Consider the following 22,332-nt stretch of genomic DNA (forward strand, 5'->3'; position numbering starts at 1 on the left):
GCTCCAGCTGCATCTCTTGCCCGCATACTAACAGTCTGAGGGTGATTTGTGACGGACACCGGATGGACATTTCAGTCTAGTGCAACATTGATTTTGGGCGATAATGCCGATGATAATGATGCAGATGTGCTACTGCGGACTAGGGGGAAACGAAACACTGCGGTTCATGGTGAAGCACTACAATACTGCATTGCTGCAAATGGGGGGGGGGGTGCAGTTTTCCCAGAGTGCAGCAGCACAGCAGCAATAAAGTCTGGCTCTCATGCAAGGTCAGTGACTTAAAATACCGTTTGACATCTTGCTAGTCAGATAGTCAGAAGGCAGGCTTTGGCAATCTATAATTACAACAAAAACAACAACAACAACAACAACAAAGAAATAAAGAAGGATAAGCAGCTCATGCTAGGGCACTCAATGTTATTGACTCGTTGGAAATGTCACAAAATAATTTTGGTCAAGAGAGAGCAGATGACTCCCTGACAACACTAACGGCATACTGTGGTTTTTCGGGAATGAAATGTAATGAATTTTAATATATTTATCATCTTATCATTATTAATTCACATATGAGCTCTCTTTATGCTACACACACATTAAACTGGTTGCAGAGGGCAGAGGGGGCAGGAAGCCTTCGTGCAGAAGTGGCAACACAATTTATTCCTGTCAAATGCGTTTTGACTCACTATACCAAATGAGCTGCCTGAGAGAAGTCTACTGTGCGTATTCTTAATTCATTTCCAAATTAAAGTGGCCTTGTTGGCTCAATTCTTGGAGACGTCGCCTGAAAAGACTTTTAATATTAATTCAGTAATTTGTGTTTCTGTACATTGCTGTGTTATGATGATTAGGGATAGACACTTGGTGGTTCTGTTCCGAGTAGATCGAAGCTGTATAAACGTTGTGTCCCGTGTGTTGCGCAATCCTGCGAAGGAAGAGTGGCGCGACCAGGTCGTAATTACACAATCCTGTTTTGACTGGAGAAATGATATCATCCTGAACTCTCTTGTGGGTTTCTCTTTTGGGGGGGGGGGGTTAAATGACATGCCCTCAGAGGTCATAAACATCTTGGGGACTCGCTACAGAGACCAGTAGAACATAGACCACGTGGCTTGCCTACTGTACCAGCTGACTGCGACTTCTGCTTCGGGTTCCGGGTAAACGTCTCAAAACAAGTCTGCGAGACAGGGAGGGGTTAAACACCGGGAGAAAGTTCCGTCTGGCAGGCCAACTCCGCGGAACAAAACAGTAGACAAAAAGTTTGTAAAAGCTCTTTTTATTATTATTATTATTATTATTAACCGAAGCGACATCCTGCTTCCGATCTTACCCGGCTTGAAAAGAAAATAATGAATTTGAAGGATCTGAGTACAACCAGAAAACTTCTACTATGGAATTCATACACAGGTGCGGAAGACTGGGAATTTTCTCCCATCTGTCAAAGTAGACTGATAATATTATAATAAGAAGAACAATAACACGCGCGCCGGATCAAATCAGAGTATGGCGAGTGGAAACCAGACGACTGTGTACGTCTCGGAGCAGGTGGTGGTCTTGTTGTCGTGTGCCCTGTCGTTGGCGGGGTCTTCCCTGATCATCGTGACCCACGTCGCCTGGTCAGATCTGAGGACAACTCCGCGCAAACTGCTGCTGTACCTGTCGGTAGCCGACCTGTTGTCCGCGGTCTCTTACTCGTACGGCGCGCTGAGGGCGTTTGGAGCGGACTCGGCGGACTGCGTGGCCCAGGGAGGGCTGTCCACCTTCGCCAACACCAGCTCCTTCTTCTGGACGGTGGCCGTCGCCGCGTACCTTTACGTCTGCATCGTGAGGTCGGACCACGCACTCGCCGACAGCTTGGTGCCGTTTTTCCACATCGTCAGGTAAATAACGCGTCCGCTTCCAGGTGTTCTTTGTCGTTACCCCCCCCCCCCCAGTGATTTTCCAACGTGACGTGTGTCTGCTTAAAGGGTAATTTCGGTACTTTTAGACCCGTCGTCTTGGGGTCTAAATGACTAACGGGGACAATTTGTTGTGTAATTTGTCCAGTACTGAGCGAGAACGCTTGAGCCGGCAGCCGCGAAACGGACTACAATGTGGTCACAGGGGGCAATCGCGCCCGTCAAACTACGACCACTATAGCCGCTGTTTCTGCCACTGGCCGGCCCGGAGCGTTGTCATTACTGTCTGACCACATTACGGAAAGGATTGCTGCTGCGAGCGGGGGCGTGGCTTCGGATGTTGACAAAACAAGTCATGCGGAATCTTATCAGAACTGACCGTTCATTCGAGGTAGCGTCCAGATTTAAAAATACCGGAATTACCCTTCAGTGTTTCTGCGTGATTAAAGAGTGGAATTCTGGACTAATGAATAAGACATCAATGAAGTATTAGTATATATATTAGTTTGGTTTAGTTTATTGTTTATTTGACAGGGACAACGCACAATTCTACAATTGCACCAGAGTTAGCCGGCAGTATATTTGCATCTGCAGTTCCCTGTGCAGGCAAACAAACAACAATTATTACAGAAGTAAAAACATAACAATACATAAGAAAACTATTGAACAGGCAGAAAAAGAACAATCAAGACAAAATAAAAACATGACAATACATCAGAAAACCAATCTCAAAAGTTATAAGTACAATCTGATCTATTTAAAACAGTGGATATAAATAGCAATCTGGCCTATATGATAACAACATATTGTAGCATGTCTGTGAATGTTCTCATTCATCCAGGTCATGGTTATCCAAAGGAATTGAATCAAGTGCAACTGGACTTGGTATATATCCGTGAAGACGTTTCGCCTCTCATACCAAGTCCAGTTGCACTTGATTCAATTCCTTTGGATAACCATGACCTGGATGAATGAGAACATTCACAGACATGTTGCGGAACAATTTGGGTCTGACACCCTTAAAATGGTGAGGGAATATGAAAGGATGGCTCGGAAGATTGCAGACTACAGAAACCACTTGTGATTCAATCTGAGATGCATACAACACAGGCTCTTACCCACTAGCCTGTGCCTGTGTACCACAATGACAGGACATAGAGCAGACAGAATCATAGAGAAGGCACAGAATCAACTCCTGAATGAAAGAGTGAGACAGGTCCATTTCACTATTGAAGGGCTGAAGGAGAAATCTGACCAACTACTCCAGCAACTAACATCCCACTTGCCTGGTGCAGTCTTGGAGAGGATCACTGATTTCACCAAGAAAGCCCAACTATCTCAACACCACAAAACCAAAGAAAGGCAGATAAGGAAGTTTCAAAACTTACAGCGACAAACCAACAACACTAGCCAAGCAGATATCCTTACCTGGAGACAAAAGACAGAACATCCCACACAAAACGGAACGCAGAACAGATGGATCAAGAGTCTGTCGGACAAGGTACTTACCCAATCAGAGAAGGAGGTCTTAGCCAAAGGACTGAACTTCACCATGACACCCAAACAACTACCTATATTTGACCTCATCACATCCACAGAATCAGCTATAGCGAAAAACAATATAACGGAAACTGAGGTGGAACAGCTTAAGTTAAAGGTATCAGCAGCTCTGTCCAATGCGAAACTCCCTCCTCCCAACCTAATCATGGAGGAAAGGAAAGCCGTGACAGCCCTGAGCATGGATGAAAACATCACTATCCTTCCAGCAGATAAGGGGAGATGCACAGTTATCTTCAACACAACAGACTACCACGCCAAGATCAAGTCATTACTCAGTGACACCAACACCTATGAACCTCTGAGATGCGATCAAACTAGTGGTTACAAGAGGAGAATAATAGAATTCCTACAGAAACAACAGAAAGGCGAAACCATTGATCGGATACTATACCATTGTCTCTACCCACAAGATAACATTCCATGCATATATGGACTCCCTAAGATCCATAAAGATGGAACCCCCCTCAGGCCCATCGTCATCAGCATAAACTCGGTCACGTACAACATTGCCAAACATATAGCCAATATCTTGACCCCTTTAGTGGGCGAAACACCTCACCATATCCAAAACTCCATTGACTTTGTGAACAAGGTCCAAGGCGTAAAACTGGAACCGAATGAAACCATGGTATCATAAGAAGTGACCTCGTTATTCACCTGCATCCCAACCATGGAGGCTTTGGAAACTGTGAGGCAACGTTTGCTAGGGGACGACACCCTCCACGATAGGACCAACCTCAGCCCAGACCAGATTTGCCAACTACTGGACCTTTGCCTGAACACTACATATTTCCAATTCAGGGGCCAGTTTTACAGACAGAAACACGGCTGTGCAATGGGCTCACCAGTATGTCCCATTGTGGCCAATTTATATATGGAAGAGTTAGAACACGGCCCTGAACTCCTTCAGAGGAACACCTCCGAGCCACTGGTTCAGATATGTGGACGACACATGGGTCAAAATCCAAACACAAGAGGTGTAAGTGTTTACCAAACACATCAGCTCAGTGGACAAGAACATTAAGTTCACAAGGGAAGACGTAAAGAACAACAGTTTGCACTTCTTGGACTGTGACGTCCACATTGGGGAAGACAGGAGCCTCCACATTGGGGTTTACAGGAAACCTACACACACAGACCAATATCTACTTTTCAACTCACACCACCCTCTGGAACACAAACTGGGCATCATCAGAGCTCTGCAACACAGAGCTGACAATGTGCCCAGCAGCGCTCAGGCCCAACGAGAAGAACACAAACACCTGAGGGGAGCTTTAAAAACCTGCGGCTACCCCAGTTGGACCTTTGTGAAAACTGCAACACGTTCCAAAAAGGCCAACCGGGTGAGTGATGAGGAGAAAAGGAGCAGAAGGAATAACATACTCATCCCATATGTTTCTGGGGTCTCCGAGAGACTCAGGAGAATTTTCAACAAACACTGCATATATAGATATAAACTACTTGATCAGAGACACATTAATCGCCTCCCTTACAATGTGTAGTTCCATAGTTTTGTCAAAACCCTTAACTGGGAATATCCCTAATAACTTGAACATTTTTTACTTTGTGCCATTTTGCGTGGGCTGCTGAACACAAATGTGCTGTCGCTACTGATAAAAAAGGCTATGCTGTAGTTGTCCTATTGTACTATTGTTCTTTCTTCTTTTTTTGGGGGGGTGCAGTTTGTTCTTCCCCTTTGGCAGAATGTTTGTTGCCATTCCTACTAATTTTGTTCTGTCAATTCTAAGTGGCCTATTGAACTGAAAGCACACAAGAGAGCCATTCATTGAGGATTGTCTACATAACACCCAACTTGGATTTGAACCCCGTGTTGTCATGAACGATCCAGTGGTAAATTATGCCCGTGAAATTGCAATTGACTCAACAGTTTAGATGAGAGGGGGGCTAATGGTTGAATTGACAATGTAAATAAATGTTACTCCCCATAGCGCTAAAGTGATTTTGTGTGGCCCACCCTATGCAGACCCCCAAGGCCCGTAGAAACTTCATATGTACACACAAATAGGGGTGAGACTTCTTTAACATGTTAGTGTGTTAGATATATATTATTTATATTGAAGCGAATTCGGGGGGCAGTCCGGGAACCGTCGCCACAGCCGGGACGCGAACCTGTGGTTTCCACACCGCGAGCGACAACGTTAACCAGTCGACTAAAGGGTCTAACTCGTTAGTCAAGGACCAACGTGTCTACTTATCCATGCACGTTACACTACCCCCCCCTCCTCCTTCGGGAAGCGCGTCCCCACGCTTAAGCATATCAGCTCCTTCACGCCTCTGGGCGCACGCGCCTCCGATGACCTCACGGTCTCACCACCCCACTTCTGACACCAATGTAGTGAATTCGGGGGGCAGTCCGGGAACCGTCGCCACAGCCGGGACGCGAACCCGTGGCTCCCACACCACAAGCGACAATGTTAACCAGTCGACTAAAGGGTCCGACCCGTTAGTCAAGGGCTACCGAGCCTATTCACCTGTGATCGTTACAATATATTATGTTTTTGTTGGAGAATTATTAGCGTCAGTGATGTAATATCTAGTGAACGCTTAAAGACCAAAGCGCTGAGAATCAGTGTTTCATACATAGTGTGACAAAACTAAATAGGAGACCAAAGAAAGGTGAATCAGTTCATCTGGATATAACGTTTATTGACAGATACGTTTCATCACTCATCTAAGTGACCTCTTCAGTCTCAACTGGCTGCAGGTATCCCCACCCCTTATAAATAATACAGTTGCATAACAACCGAAACCAACGATCAGTTTCATATGCAAATATGGGCATGACCATTAACTAGAGTCTCAATGGCCATGTGTACTATTCAGAGGATTTAGGAATGGTTGCAATCCCAGCATTGTATGATGATGACAGATGTACTCTCAGCCCCCCCCCCCAGTGAAAGAGTGGCCACTGGCCTGTAGATGGGTGTAGACTGTGAAGTCCTGGCCTGACACGTTAGCTCTCCTGTGTTGTGCCATCCTCTTGGCCAGTGTCAGTTTAGTTCCCCCAACGTACATGGCAATCCTCCTGGCAAATATCTATGAAAGGTCCAATATTTTTTTTTGTTCTACAAGGTAAGGGACCTCCACACCCCAAAATATCCAACCTCCCTCTCCCCATCAATGTGGTTGTGTAATTCATTTAAGCACAAAAACAGTTAAAACATACAGAAGACAGAAGTGTGTATGTAATGATAAACCACATACACTCAGCACTTGTGTAACGATTGTGTCTATTCAGCTTATCATATATATTTAGAGCCAGTTTTGGTGAGTTGTTAGGAAATGAGAATTTTACTTTTGAAGGAGTCATAAGTCAAGGTTGGGAGGCATTTGTTGATAATTAACCCTTAACCTGATTTGTATGGTCCAGCTGGGGTATTCCTTTTGCCATTACTGTGACAGCCCTGTGCCTGGACAAGATTGGCTATGATGCCTCAGAGGTGTCAGTAGGCTGGTGCTGGGTCAGGATCCAGGCTCCTGACCACATTCTGTGGATGCTGCTGACGGGCAAAATTTGGGAAATCCTGGCATATTTCATCCTCCCTGTCCTCTACATCCTGATCAAGAGGCACATCCACAGGGCGGTAAGAATCACTTCCCATGTTTTGTTCAATGTCATTTTATTTCATTTTTTATGCGCTGAATGATTTTGATAACACTATGAGACAAAGAAATATTATGGTTTGATTACATGGACATCAGTTGTGAATTGACAATGATTTTGATTGCAAATCAAATTTTCTACTTTGTGAAAGATACAAACTTTAGTGGCTGAGTATGTTAGCATGTTATCGCCTGTAATTGCTTTGCAGGGTTTTGCTTTTGCAAGTTTTATTTTTTTAATTTTACCCCGTGTGTGTGTGTGTGTGTGTGTGTGTGTGTGTGTGTGTGTGTGTGTGTGTGTGTGTGTGTGTGTGATGCAGCATGCTGCCCTGTCTGAGTATCGACCCATCTTGGCAAGCAGGTCTTCATCTCAGTCTTTCTCCACCATGGCTGACAGGAAGCTTACCCTCATCCCCATCATCTTCATCACCTTGCGCATTTGGAGCACAGTCCGCTTCCTGCTGCTGCTAGCTGGCTCCCCAGCTAGGCAGAACCCAGTGCTAGTCACTTTGCATGTGAGTTCAGCTAAGGTTGGCTGTACACAGGAGGTCGAGTGTACAGGATACACAATTATCTTCCATAATCCTCAATTCCCTTAGAAGTTGAATACTGCATCACCTGATGGTTTGTTTTGCTGTGTGTGTGTTTTTGTGTGTGCTTGCTAGTGCAACTGTGTGTGGAGTTATGAATGTGGCCCTGTGCATGCATGTGTGTATATGTATTTGTGAACCTGTATCAATTTGTGTGTGAGCCTGTTTTTCCATGTGTGCATGCCATAACCTCCGTCTTTGCAGATGTGATTCTGATTCTGCTTTTGCATTGTATAATCACACAAATTAAAATTGCAATGTCCCGATTGGTAACTGTTACACACACATGCCGCAACAAACACAATACGTTTTTCTCATCCTAATCCACCAGGGTATTGGCAACACGTTCCAGGGAGCAGCCAACTGCATCATGTTTGTCCTGTTCACCGAGCCCATTCGAGCTCGCCTCTCCTCTGTATTCTGCTGCTGCTGTTGTTCCAAGCCCCAAGCTGGAGCCACCCATTCAAGCGACCCCTCCCACAAGCCACTGCTTGGTTGGGGTAATCCTGCCCAGGGAGAGGCTGGGCAGATTGATGATTCTTAATGCCAGGGATGAGAGGATGATAAAGGAAAAAGATGGAGAAGTAGGTGAGGGGGGATAAGACTCCATTTTGCACAGTATTCATTATGGCATGTGCCTGCAAAGAGATAAGAGAATTCTGCAGGTGTTCATTACATATCAGACACACATGCACTTTGGCTGATGAGAATCGCTTATTGAAGCCGGACCCCTCTGCTTAATCGTCCACCAACGTTTGGCGACACATTTCTGAGCGTTTCACATTGAAATGGATTGCACATGCATGTTATGTGCTTGTTTTTTTTTCCTCAGATACATCAGAGATCTGGAAACTTACAGTGAAATGCTATTGAACATGCACTTTTTCCTCTTTCTTCTTCTCTATTAAAAAGAAACACCTTTTGAAAGTGATGACTTTATTTATCATATACTGTATGTATTCATGTATATTCTGGGCTGAACTTTGTGAACTGGGTTTGACTAATGACTCTTAGTGCTTACATCCATGGTCAGTGCGTATTTATAAAAATACTCTTATTTTATCATAGTTTTCTATTGTATGGCTATTCCAAAGATTAAATAAACATGGGTGTCCAGGTAGCGTAGTGGTCTATTCCATTGCCTACCAGCACGGGGATTGCCGGTTCAAATCCCCATGTTACCTCCAGCTTGGTCAGGCGTCCTTACAGACACAATTGTCCGTGTCTGCGGGTAGGAAGTCGGATGTGGGTATGTGTCCTGGTCGCTGCACTAGCGCCTCCTCTGGTCGCTTGGGACGCCTGTTTGGGGGGAAGGGGGAACTGGGGGGAATAGCGTGATCCTCCCATGTGCTACGCCCCCGTGGTGAAACTCCTCGCTGTCAGGTGAAAAGAAGCGGCTGGCGACTCCACATGTCTCAGAGGAGGCATGTGGTAGTCTGCAGCCCTCCCCGGATTGGCAGAGGGGGTGGAGCAGCGACAGGGACCGCTCGGAAGAGTGGGGTAATTGGCCAGATACAATTGGGGAGAAAAAGGGGGAAAATTAAAAGAAAAAAATATGATGAAAATAATATATTCGGTGTTCATTATGTGAAAGAGCCCAGTCTCTCAACCCCTAAAACCTAATTTTGCCCTGCTAGCATACACATGCAGTGGTATATGCAATGATATATGTACAGATTGTGGACAGTGGAAAGATTGTATAAAAAAAGATTTGTTTTTTCTTAAAAGAAATAAAACAAATGAGCACACCAAAATTCAGTATTTTGTCGCCATTCTGATTTTGGCTGAGAATCAACAATTTACAAGTTTTTCTTATCCAAGTTTTTTTTCCCCTTTGGCCCTGATTACTCCGGCATAGATTTATTCACCCCCTTACTCCTGCATGACTCCACAAACCATGACTAAATATATTTGTTCCCTTTTCTTTCCACACATCAGGATGTCGGAGAAAATAAGTGCTGTGTCTTCTGCCGTGAAAATAATTTTGTATTTCATGTTTGGCTTGGTTGCAGCCTTAAGCACAAAACCTTTATGAAGAAGGCCGCCCGTCTCATTTAAAACAGTGAATGGAGTGATGCTGTAGGTGTTATTGTGCATGGTTTTCCGGCTGCACTGTATGTGCACAGATGTTCAAATCACTTAATCAAATACAAGGGGTTACATTAATACGCAGAATTCAAGCATCCTTGTGTCAGATATTGATTTTCATAATGTTTTTTTTTACCACTCCACATTTTACACAAGGAACCATTTTTTGAATAGCTGCAGAATTGCAAGCTTTATTCCCTGCAGAGCAGATACCCATCAGCTTCCACCTTAACATCAAAAGGAATATTTACACCATCTACTGATGTTGTGGTTGGGACTTGGGATGTGTACATGTTGCCACAAAGATTGGTGTCCTACCTCATTCTACCTCACCCTCGCAGCTCCCTCGACCCCTTCAAAACTTGTGTAAGATGAAAAAAAAATTGTAATAAGCTCGCCTTTATGCTGAAGAGCCACAGTCGGTAAGATTCATTACTGTGTCGGTAAGAAGTTCACCGTGCTGCATTGCAGGGTCAACTTTCATTCATCGCTCAGTGATTATTGTTTACTTGACCCTCTCAGAGGTTGACTGTTCATTTTGCAAGTACCTTATGGCAGCTACTTTAAGTGGATTTATAGATTTTCTATGGCCTCTGTTTTTGATTAATTAAACCATGCATGAATGTATGACGTTGAGAAAACCCAGGCTACTAAAATGCTTTGCTTGCAGAAAATGCAGGGGGGGGATCATCTCAGACTTTATTATAGTGCATCAACATTGTATTGTGTACGGCATGAAAATAACTGGTCATATGTAAACACTGTCATATTTCCAGGACTTGACGGTAACCAGTGAACTCCCTTGCATGTTTGTACAGTTTAAAAACAGGGAAACCTATACTCGGTACTTGTTTATTTATGTAACAATTTAAAATAGTTTCTTTTTCTTATTTCAGTAAATATAATTTTGTTGGAAGTCCAATTTTTTTATCTGGTAGTAGTGCTTACTCCAGATACTCTGTTCCTATGAAGACTTGTAAGAGCGAGGTAACACTGAATACCATGTCTCATATTATGCCGTTGATGTCAAAACACCAGTAAGAAAAATGTTTTTTTCGTCCTTGAGACACCAGAGATCATTCAGTGCAATGACATGCTGCAGCCCTAACTCAACGACTTAATCCATTGAATTGGTTTGGATGCTTGGCTGACATTGCAGCAACTTCATCCTATGGAAAAACGCATAGGATGGTGACTGTGCTCTCTGCCCTTCCCGTTGGCTCTCTGCCTGCTTAATTCATTAACTCCTAAATTCAAGAGGAGCTACGCGGCATGGGGCTGAACATTCACTATCCACGTTAATGGAAATCTATTCACAACAGATACTGTCTATTCAGCTTTTTGTTGGAAAACACTTAAACCATACAACGTGAAGGGGAATTGTTCAGAGCTTGGGACATGAAACCTTATAATTGGCAATCGGGTGCAGCGATAGCACAATGCTTATGTAACGGGGGCAGTCCTATGCTGTTCTATGCTGGTCAGCCTGCTGCACGCCCGTCACTCTCATCATTAGCTCTGCGTTGTGTTCTATTTTGGGTGGGGCCCCAGGTGTTGTGGGGGGCACTCAGTCTCTCATCATCATCATCATCATCATGATCAAGGAAGGAGGGGGGACACACAGGACTCTATTTGGCCCACCTTGCCATTTATTTTGGTTTCAAACCCTTCGACAAACGTCCAGTCCTCCAGCTGGAGCGGTGTTTCTTACGGACGTGGGGGTCAAAGCTCAACCACTGCCCGGACTTCACTCGTGTGCGTTAGAAGGAGAAACCGTCCACGGGACTCCGATGTAAGAAAGGATAGACAAGTATTTTATCCCACAGCTTGCAGTATCTTCTTACAGGGATACTCAAGGTTACGTTCTCCTCAACCAGCAAAACTGTGCTACGGTAAGAAACACGCGTGGCTCGGCTCGATTGCTGCTTGAGACTCCTCCCACAAAACAAAAATGGCCTCTCCAGCGTTCCCTCTTCCGTGTACCCACAAGACCTCTCTCTTAAAGCGACAGTACATGTATATGACGGTCGTTGGAAAACATACATAAAAGTAAATAATGACATAAAATAAAATGTAGTAAACACAAATAACAGCACACAGACAGGATTTGGTGATATTTCATACTCAAACAAAATAAAATAAAAACATTAATTTTAACCTGGTTACATTCACCCCCCCTGAAATTCACCAACATCCTGACAGCAGGATAAAAAGAGAAAGAGGAAAGGAAAAGCCCATCACTGACTACTGGCACAAGTGAAAAGAAGGACCTAGTCCTCTAGTCAACTTAGGAGCTACCTCGGTTACGAGGTCCAGAAAATAATGAGGTTGATCAAGTCTCAGAATTCCCTTAGATCAATGTGACGCCTGATACGCCACACCATGCACTTGGCCCAAAACAACCCTGTCTGATAGACACCTAATAACTCACATTAAACTAGTTTGAATGACTCCAACCTCCATCAAAGTTCAAACCCTCACACTCCGTAGAAATGGCATCTGAGCCATATATTCTATTAACCTGTTCACTGACCTTACCACCCTCCCTGTAAGTTTCCTAACCCGACCATCGCTCTCTACTTGTGTGCGTGAGACAGTGCGAGCTGCAACATCTGTATCGAGTGAGGGTGGTGCCCCTGTGTGCGAATCAGTGTGAGATATGACACCTACATCGAGTGAGTGTGATGCCTCTATGTGTGGTGCATGTGTGTTGTGTGGTGTGTGTGTGTTGGGTGGAGACTGAGCAGTGGCCCAAGTGATGAGACTGCTAGCCCCACTGCATCCCCTGAGACCGTCAGGCCATCTGCACTGTCCTCCTCATCGGACTCAGCGCAGTCAAGCAACTGACTGGTTGTACTGGACTCCTCACCCTGATCTAATTCAGGAAGGGGCAAGAAGTTGACCTCCAACAAACGGTTCCTGTGCACCACCCTGGTGTGCCCCTCTGCATCCTGAATCTTGTAGATGTGGATATTGGGGTTGACACCGACAACCGTGTACACTCCGTTCTCCCATTTGTCAGCCAACTTTCTCTTCCCTCGCTCACTCTGGTTCGCAACCAAAACACGATCCCCGACAGACAGGACAGTGCCCTTGGCGTGTCTGTTGTACTGTCGCGCCTGATGCTGCTGCTCAGCCGTGGAGTGCTTCTGAGCAATCTCCATTGCACTCCTTAGACAGGAAAGCAGAGACTGAGCATAAGAGTCATAGTCAACAACGTGAGGGTCATGCAAAACCTGTCTGAACATAACATCCACCAGCAGTCTTGGGACACGCCCATACATCAGGAAGAAAGGCGCGTAACCCGTGGTCTCGTGAACAGTGGCATTGTACGCGAGCGTGAGAGAATGGATCTGCTGAGGCCACTGTTGCTTCTGCTGAAGCGGAAGGGAACGGAGCATATTCCCCATCGTGCGATTAAACCGCTCTGTCCCGCCATTACCCATAGGATGGTAGGCCGTCGTGTGGGACTTCGCTACACCCGCCAACCTGAGAAGCTCTGCAATCAGGTTGCTCTCAAAGTTTGTGCCCTGGTCAGAATGTATTCTCTCCGGAAACCCGTAAACACAGAATACATGATCCCAGAGTTTCTTGGCGACCTGCTTCGCTGTCTGATTGGCGCAGGGGAACGCGTGAGTAAGCTTAGTGAAGTGGTCAGTAACCACTAGGACATCGACCGACCGCTGCTTACTGTCCTCAGCGGACCAGAAATCCATACACACAAGCTGCATCGGTGCGGAGGTTTTAATGCTCTCCAGGGGCGCGCAAGCAGCTGGCTCTGGGGTCTTCCCAAACACACATCTCCGACAGCATCTGACATATGCTCTGATATCCCTCTCCATGTCAGGCCAATAAAAACGCTGCCTTGCAAGAGAGAGAGTACGGTCCTGGCCCTGATGACCAGCGTGATCATGGATGCCAGACAGTGCCTTGTCTTTCAGACTCAGAGGTAAAACATACTGAGACCTCCTCTGCTTGGACACTGGGTCCTTTGTCACCCTGTACAAGACACCATCATTGACTTCCAACTTCTCCCACTGTTTCAACAGCCTGAGGACCTTCTGGTCAGCACCATGCCTCTCACGTCTCGATGGCCGCTTCCGAACAGCGACAAAGGGCAACACCTTGGAGATGCAGGGGTCCTGCTCCTGACTCAACCTGAGCTCCTCGGTGGATAACATTGGCAGTGTATCCTGACCAACCGACAGATGCCGAACGTGCTGGACCAAACTGAGTGCTGTGAATACTGATGCATCAGGCCAGTCACATTTGGCTTGACAAAAAGCCCTGACCTCAGCTGCATCACAAGCAAACCCAGATCGCACACTACTCACTGTTTGGGATTGGCAACTGAGTCTGAAAACATCCTGCACAGAGTCCCCCTCAACCCCGTCGGCTTCCTGAACAAGGGCCGGGTAGGGTTCCCTAAGTAGCCTCTGACTGACGGGCTTGGAAAAAGGGTCGCGACTCAAGGCATCCGCCACCACGTTTTTCTTCCCTTGCAGGTGTTTGAGATCGAAGGTGTAAGACGCCAACTTAGACACCCAGCGGATCTCACACGCGTCAAGCTTCGGCTTCGTTAGGAGATAAGTCAGCGGATTATTATCTGTCCAAACGGTGAAGCTTTGGCCCTTCAGCCAGTGGCTGAACTTTTCACAAACACTCCACTTCAGCGCCATGAACTCCAGTCTATGAGCTGGATACTTCCGCTGTGAGGCACTGAGGGACTTGCTTGCAAAACCAACAGGTCTGGCCTTGGACTCTCCTCGGGGCACTTGAGACAGCACCGCGCCGAGTCCGTCCAAAGACGCATCGACCGACAAAATGAAAGGCACCTCAAAGTCTGGATGGGCAAGCACCACACACTCCAGTAACATCGTCTTCAACAGATCAAATGCTTCCCCACATTCCACCGTCCAGTCTGCGGAGGTAAGCTTACGGAAGCTGCCATGGGGCTTCTTATCCTTAGCTGACCTCCCCCTCCTCTTTTGTCCAGCTGTAAGGGCGAACAGGGGCTTAGCCACGGAGGAGCAGTTCGGGAGGAAAGCTGGTAGTAAAATACCATACCAAGGAAAGATTTGATCCTACGAACAGAAGGCGTGCACCCATCACCTTCCATGAGATCCTGCACTGTCATGCTGGAGATGACCTCTACTTTGGAGGGATCGACAGACACACCTCCGCCATCAACCACGTGGCCCAAAAACCGCACCCGCTTCTGCAGCAGATGACACTTTTTTGGAGCCAGTTTCAAGTTGTTCTCCCTCAACCTCTGAAACACAGTGCGGAGCCTCGACAGAGCCTCAACCTCTGACGGCGCGAAGACGAGAAGATCATCAAGATAGCACAAAAGCTTCGTGAAGTTCAGATCCCCAAAGATCCCAATCATCATTCTCATGAAGGCTGCAGGGCTATTACAAAGGCCCTGTGGCATGCGATTGTATTCATGCAACCCAAGGGGAGTCGAGAAAGCAGTGTACTTCTTGTCATCTTCATGCATTGGGATGTTGAAGAAGCCAGAGGTGAGGCCCATCGTACTAAAGAGGCAGTTACCACCCAGTGCGGCAAGACAGTCCGACTGGTGTGGCAAGGGATGAGCGTCTTTCAAGGTCCGAGCATTCAGCCATCTGAAATCAGTGCAGATCCGAAGCCCGCCATCCTTCTTCCATACCATAACCTGCGGTGAAGCGTATGCGCTTGAGGACTTCCGGATAATCTTTTTCTCCTCCATATCAGTGAGAACCTGTCTCAACTTCTGATAGTGGGCTGGGGGAACCCTCCTGTAGGGCAAGCGAAAGGGGCGCTCATCCACCAGATGGATGCGATGTGTGTATCCTGTGACCTCGCCACAGTCCAGAGAGTCCCTGGAGAAGATGTCATGGTACTCGGTGAGCAGCTGAGTGAGCTGGGACTTGCATGCCTCACTAACCTGACAGGAGCTGAGGTCAATGTCACTGAGTCCGAGCTCTGACAAACTCCTAGCCGGCTGGACAGGGGGACAGGCACTATCTGTGGCGTTGGACTCATGCCTCCCTGCAACTGATTGCAGTCCCTGGAAAACATTAAAGTCCTCAATCGCCAAGCATGGAAACACATCAGCCAACTTGCAGTTCCTTTTCAGCGTGATGGCTTTGTCAGATGGATTGACAACAGTCATGGGTACCCACCTATCACCCCAGAGCGGTGTGACAAGTCGACCTACGAGGACACTGCGTGGCATGGCCTTGGAGTCTGTCGGCTCCACAACAACAGTGCTTCCAGCTGACATAGGCACCTTAGCAGGAAGTCTGCCCCAGACTAAGTGCTCGTGCCTCGGTAAGAGTGTCACGGCCTGGGTGTGCTTAACAGTACCTATCTTCTCAGGAACTGCACCACCCTTCCAGCGCTCTACATTCGTGAACATGGACAAGAACTGTTCAACGTCAGGACTAGACGGATGTTCCTGTCTGGACGCGATGTCCCAGTACTCAGTACCACTCTTGAGTACATGGGCCACATGTTTAATGACGTTTGTGCCGACTATCAGATCATCATGCTGACCGGGCACGACCAGAGTGGGTATGACAAAGGAAACACCATAAAGCTGCATGTTGAGGTCATAAAAACCATCAGGCCTAGTCTCCAGACCACCGCAGCCAATCAAGACAATGTTCTCTTCAGGCTGCTGCTTCTCAGGTAAAACACCCCCAGAGCGGAGCTTCTCTACTGCATTTTCACTGATACTGCATGACATAGAGCCAGTATCCAACATGCCATTAAGCTGCACACTCTGGTTGACAAGAACAGGAGCATAGAATAAGTAACTGAAAGCCTGAATCCTCTGTGTCGCCTGAATGACCATACGCGAACCCTGAGGTGCTTTGGCACACTTGTCTTCATACAAGTGAGCCAGGTCGGAGACATCAGTGAGGGATACATCTACTTTACCCACACCATCCCTCTCTAGGTGTGGGTTTAGTAGTTTAACGGACGAGACTGATGACCAGCTCTTCCACCAGGCTGAGAACGGAGCTGGTTGGGCGGCTGAAGGTGAGGACAGTCCCTCTTCCAATGACCAGGAGACAAACAGTTTATACATCGGTTCTCCCGGCTGCAGTGGGAAAATGTGGAGTGATCCAGAGACTTACAAACCCTGCACAACCGCTGCGGTGCATCTGGCACCTGCCCTGCGGTGCTAGCTGGCGGTTGAGTGTGCGTCGGTGTCCGGACTGCAGCGCTAACTGGAACCTGAGTCTGCATTGTGACCAAACGGTCTAGCAAGCTTACCAAACTCCTCATATAGTCATCACCGCCAGAGACAGGTGAGGAGACGGTGTAGGAGACCTTGCACAAAATGGTGTAGGAGATGACGCATGAGCCGGGACGGGAGATGGCACCACCGGCATGGTCGTGTTCAAGTCGGGAGCCATGTCGACTACAGGGACATGAACCTGTGAATGGAACCTACGCTCTACCGCGCCTGCTTCACGTTGTCCACCTGCAGCAACACGGGACTTCCTCTCCAGCATGCGCTCATCAAGCCTCTCCTGGATCTCGCTAGCAGACCATTTCCCTGAGGACTTGAACTTAAAAACATTGGCAAGAGACTGATCTGGACAGTGTTTGATAAACATCATGCTTACCTCGTGGCTTGGCTCTTCAATACTACGGCCCTGCCACTTCAAGCATTCGTCAGCCACCTCCAATCTTATTAAGCCTAATCCAATACTCCATAGCGTCCTCACCTGGCTTGGGCAGCGTACTGTAAAAGTCCGCCAGGGGCATGCTCGAGTATGTGAGGTCACTAAAGTGTTGCTTCAGTACATCAAAAATAATGTGGGGGTTCGCTATGTGGTCGACAGATGTGTTGCGCAGCTTTATCCTCACCACGTCCCCTGCTTTCCCCATAAGCTTAGCTAGAATCTCATGTGACTGCTCACTAACTGGAATGGCTCGCTTCCTCAAATACAAAGTCATAAGGCTCTCCCACTCATGAACTGTAAACTTATCAGAGCTATCGCCCCTGAAAATAGGAGGCTCCCTAGCGTCTGTCTGCATTACTACTCTAACACTAGGCACTGTCTCCGAACACTGTTCAGCAGACCTAGCACTGTCTGTGTGTGTGTTTCTAAGCATTTGTGTTTCCTGCAGCTTAGCAGTGATTGACTCTCCTATCTTCTCTGCTAACTGAGTAATGAGCATGGCTAACTCACCCACTGGCTGCTCGCTGTTACCTAGCACAGCCCCTTCGCTGATACCTGGCCTGGCCCGTTCTACGTAGTGTGTGGAGGTGAACTGAGGAGTGCCAAATGTGGTCGGGTCTCTAGGTCCTGGTGCTCTGGTGTCTGGTTCCCCGCCCTCTATGAGCTGCCCGAAACTCCTACCTACACCTAGCCGTAAACCCCCACCCACATCTAACTGGTACCCCCTCTCCATAGCACACTGGCGATCCAAAAGATCCTGATCAGCAATGTTACCCCCACCTACGTACGAACCACCCTCTGCCATGTTCCCACCTCTAACACTCAGATAAAATAAAAAATAAAATAAAAAGTGAAAAGCTCAATTCATTTAAATAATTGAATCTAGAAAGCACTAAGAGATTGAAACAATCACACACCATCAACAAATTCACCAATAGATTAATCACATATTCACATATCTAGTAGTTTATATCAATAGATTATTTACACGAGTCCTTCAATCACATCAACATTCACTTTTTTCCCTTTTTTTTCGTGTGTTTTTCTTCCTTCAATATATACAAATGTCCTGTTCACAAGCCCAGTCCATGGTAACCACAGCTATGACTGTCCAGTGTCCACACAGCTCAACTCCAGTCCACTGTAACATGAGTGTACAGTCTAGAAATACCTGAGGAAGTCTGGGGCTTGATGACGACAGCAGCCTCCCGCAGCGAGCAACTGATGTCGCTCTCAGGATCCAGGAGGGTCACGGCACCAATGTAACGGGGGCAGTCCTATGCTGGTCAGCCTGCTGCACGCCCATCACTCTCATCATTAGCTCTGCGTTGTGTTCTATTTTGGGTGGGGCCCCAGGTGTTGTGGGGGGCCCTCAGTCTCTCATCATCATCATCATCATCATCATCATGATCAAGGAAGGAGGGGGGACACACAGGACTCTATTTTGCCCACCTTGCCATTTATTTTGGTTTCAAACCCTTCGACAAACGTCCAGTCCTCCAGCTGGAGCGGTGTTTCTTATGGACGTGGGGGTCGAAGCTCAACCACTACCCGGACTTCACTCGTGTGCGTTAGAAGGAGAAACCGTCCACGGGACTCCGATGTAAGAAAGGATAAACAAGTATTTTATCCCACAGCTTGCAGTATTCTTACAGGGATACTCACGGTTACGTTCTCCTCAACCAGCAAAACTGTGCTACGGTAAGAAACACGCGTGGCTCGGCTCGATCGCTGCTTGAGACTCCTCCCACAAAACAAAAATGGCCTCTCCCGCGTTCCCTCTTCCGTGTACCCACAAGACCTCTCTCTTAAAGCGACAGTACAAGTATATGACGGTCGTTATAAAACATACATAAAAGTAAATAATGACATAAAATAAAATGTAGTAAACACAAATAACAGCACACAGACAGGATTTGGTAATATTTCATACTCAAACAAAATAAAATAAAAACATTAATTTTAACCTGGTTACACACACACACACACACACACACACACACACACACACACACACACACACACACACACACACACACACACACACTGAATCTGACCTGACTGTAAAAGACTATATCCATCCAGAGGATGGTTACTTTTTATCACTTTGTGAAGGGATACATGTAGCCATTCTGTGGAGCATGACGGTCTGTGCTAAAGTAGGACTATACAGGAAGGAAACTGGTCGGGAAGGTTTTGTAATTATGGACTAAGAAGGCAACAGTAAAGGCTGTGATCAACCTCTTCCAGTGAACCTACAAGTAGAGGTAGGCCTACATTGGGTTGAAGTGGGTTTACAGAGGCTCTTATAGATGCTTGGCTCCATCTTCTGGACTAAACTGGAATAAACTGTTGCTCCATCTCCAGTTGGAATTCCCACAGACCTGCTGTTTGTTTTTGTTTTTAATTAATTAATTGATTATTTTTTGCTCTGTCCCAATTGAGTCGATAGAAGAATCGTAAGGCCCAGTCAGCACCGGACTTCATCAGTCTCTCCAATGCTGGACCTGTTTATGTTTAGTTCACTTTCCACTTATTCCATTTCATTTGGGAATAATCGTAATAAGACTTCTGAGAATATGAAAGAATGTGAACCTCAGACTGTTATGTACCTTGGACTTGTTAGCAATTTTTTTTAACAGTTGAGATCATTTATAATCATAGGCAAGCATCCGGTTTGGCTGCTAAACTTTTTGGAATATCGAAGAACTACCAGTGTTTGGAATAATCAAAACAAGCATGCGGAAAACCGTTGAATGCTCGGTTCCGCAAGATGGGTTCAAATATTCTATATCACATTTTCTCAACGTAGCCTGGTTTTTCTTAGCCTGCTATTCATAGGAATGGCTTGCCACATACACTTTATAGCACAACAGCTAATATTAATCTTTTAGCATTTTCATGTGATGTTTTTGCTCTGAGCCTTGGTCTCAAGCCCACCCCCCCTTCCCCATCTCCCCAGGAGCATCATATTACCACACAGATAAAACATAAAAGATAAGAACCAGAGCAAAATATAAATCAAGAAAGAACAAGAAGAGAGGGGGAGTTTATTGCTGTTTTTCATCTTTTGCTCAAGAGCTTGTCCCCCCAGAGCATTAGCCTGCATCCTTCAGTATGAGGAGCAACGGATTGAAAATAAGTTCCACGGGGATCAACACTCAAATCCACCGTGTTTGATTCTGGTGTTTGCACCTTCTCTGTCGACATTTTGGTAAGCAAATCTCTCTCATGTAGATAAGCATAATGAAAAAGTCCATATATCCATAACTCAGCCCCCCCACCCCCACCCCCCCCGTGCCTGTAGATCTTATGCATCCATCTGAGTTAGTTATAGTCACGTGGCTTGCATTGAAGTCATTAGCAGTTACAAGAAAGCATGTATTATCTGGAGTATATTGCAAATAAGAGCTCATAAAACCTCTTGAAGTTTATTTCAAGAGTAAAGTCAACAGCATAAAAGTAATGAATATCACCAAGCAAGTCAATTATTTTTCATGCTCTGTGGACCCGTGTTCAAAGGCCATTTGGGATCGGAGGGGGGGGGGTGTTAAGACACATGTTGACGTTTTTTAAACAGAAACAAACACAACCATGGAAGAAGACGTGGCGAAACCAGTGGAGAGGCAAGGGGTGAGTTTGAACCCCCCCCATCTCAAATCCTAATCAGTTATCCCAGAATGTCGTTATGCATGCTAAATAACCCAGATAAGAAAATCAAAGAAAGTTGAATCAGTTCATCTGGATACAACATTTATTGACAGAGTGATGAAGAGTTTCTGTCAGTAAACGTTGTATGTTCTCCAACGTTTAATGTGTGTGTAATTATGTCTGGTGTTGTTGTTTAATCAAAAGACACTCCTACGTGTGCGTTAAAGGATTTTTACGGATGTACCAACACTTCGGAGTGGATTATCCCGTTTATACCCTGGTCACCTACCAAATAATTAAAATATAAGCGTTCACTCGTTGTATTTGTGTTTGTATCTGCAGAGACCCTGTCCTCTGCCTTTACTTTCTTGTTTTTCTGTGTATGGGACGTTTTTAGGGCGTGAACCTTTGGGCAGTGGCATAGGCGGAGTTTGACACATTGTTACGATTTTGGCATCTAATTATTAGAAAATGCTGCAGTAAAACAACATGAAAATAATCACAGAGGTACTTTGGGCCACGTTGACAAGAATGTGATGGCGTTTTCTGATAAAACTTTGATTAGATTTTCTATGCACATATTTTTAATATATTGTAACAGAGTCCGGTAGATATAAATATAATAGTGCTGCAAGGCCAAATAGCGCCAATGGGATAATACACCATGAAGTCCCTGTTGGTGCCCACACGCTTTACCGTACAATGCAACGTAAGAGGTGTGCGATGTCTTGAGTTGATGCAGTTGGAGGACAGTAGGGGGAGCTAGAGGACAAGATAGGATGTAAGCGACTGTAAGAGGGGAGTGTGACGTGATTGTTCAAGTAAAGAAGCGTATGCTAACAGACGCGTGTCTTCGAGTGGTCCTTTAGCAACACAACAAGGTGCAATCGATTTTTAAGTGTAGATGGCGTGACCGCGGTTCGAGAAGGTGGTGGTGCATGGTCGTTCTTAGTTGGTGGGGCGATTTGTCTGGTTAATTTCGATAACGAATGAGACTCCAACATGCTAACTAGTGACATGACCCGTGAAGTCGGCGTCCAACAAGTGTTATTAAACCACGCGAGATTGAGCAATAACAACTTTATTTCGTATAGGCTTCGCCCTCTAAGGCTATCGCTAGTGGGTTTATCCCTTGCGTCCCCGCGCAGCACTGAAAAAAAATTCCATGCCCACCTAAGGGGCAGCGTCCATTACCTATTTTTAGCCCTTCCCGAGCGGAAGCGGAAGCTTCGCACCAAACGG

The 22,332-nt window shown here is 46.2% G+C and overlaps 1 protein-coding gene across 1 annotated transcript; it reads left to right on the forward strand.

The window, feature by feature from the left end:
- The first annotated feature begins 1,149 nt into the window (after positions 1-1,149).
- Positions 1,150-9,414, forward strand: gpr157 (G protein-coupled receptor 157). Its single transcript, XM_056274206.1, has 4 exons — positions 1,150-1,877; positions 6,847-7,060; positions 7,400-7,594; positions 8,001-9,414. Exons 1-4 carry the CDS (start codon positions 1,501-1,503, stop codon positions 8,211-8,213), a joined length of 999 nt encoding a protein of 332 aa, XP_056130181.1. The 5' UTR covers positions 1,150-1,500; the 3' UTR covers positions 8,214-9,414.
- Positions 9,415-22,332: the final 12,918 nt, after the last annotated feature.

Source organism: Lampris incognitus, chromosome 2, assembly GCF_029633865.1.
Source record: "Lampris incognitus isolate fLamInc1 chromosome 2, fLamInc1.hap2, whole genome shotgun sequence".
NCBI classification, from domain to species: Eukaryota; Metazoa; Chordata; class Actinopteri; order Lampriformes; family Lampridae; genus Lampris; species Lampris incognitus.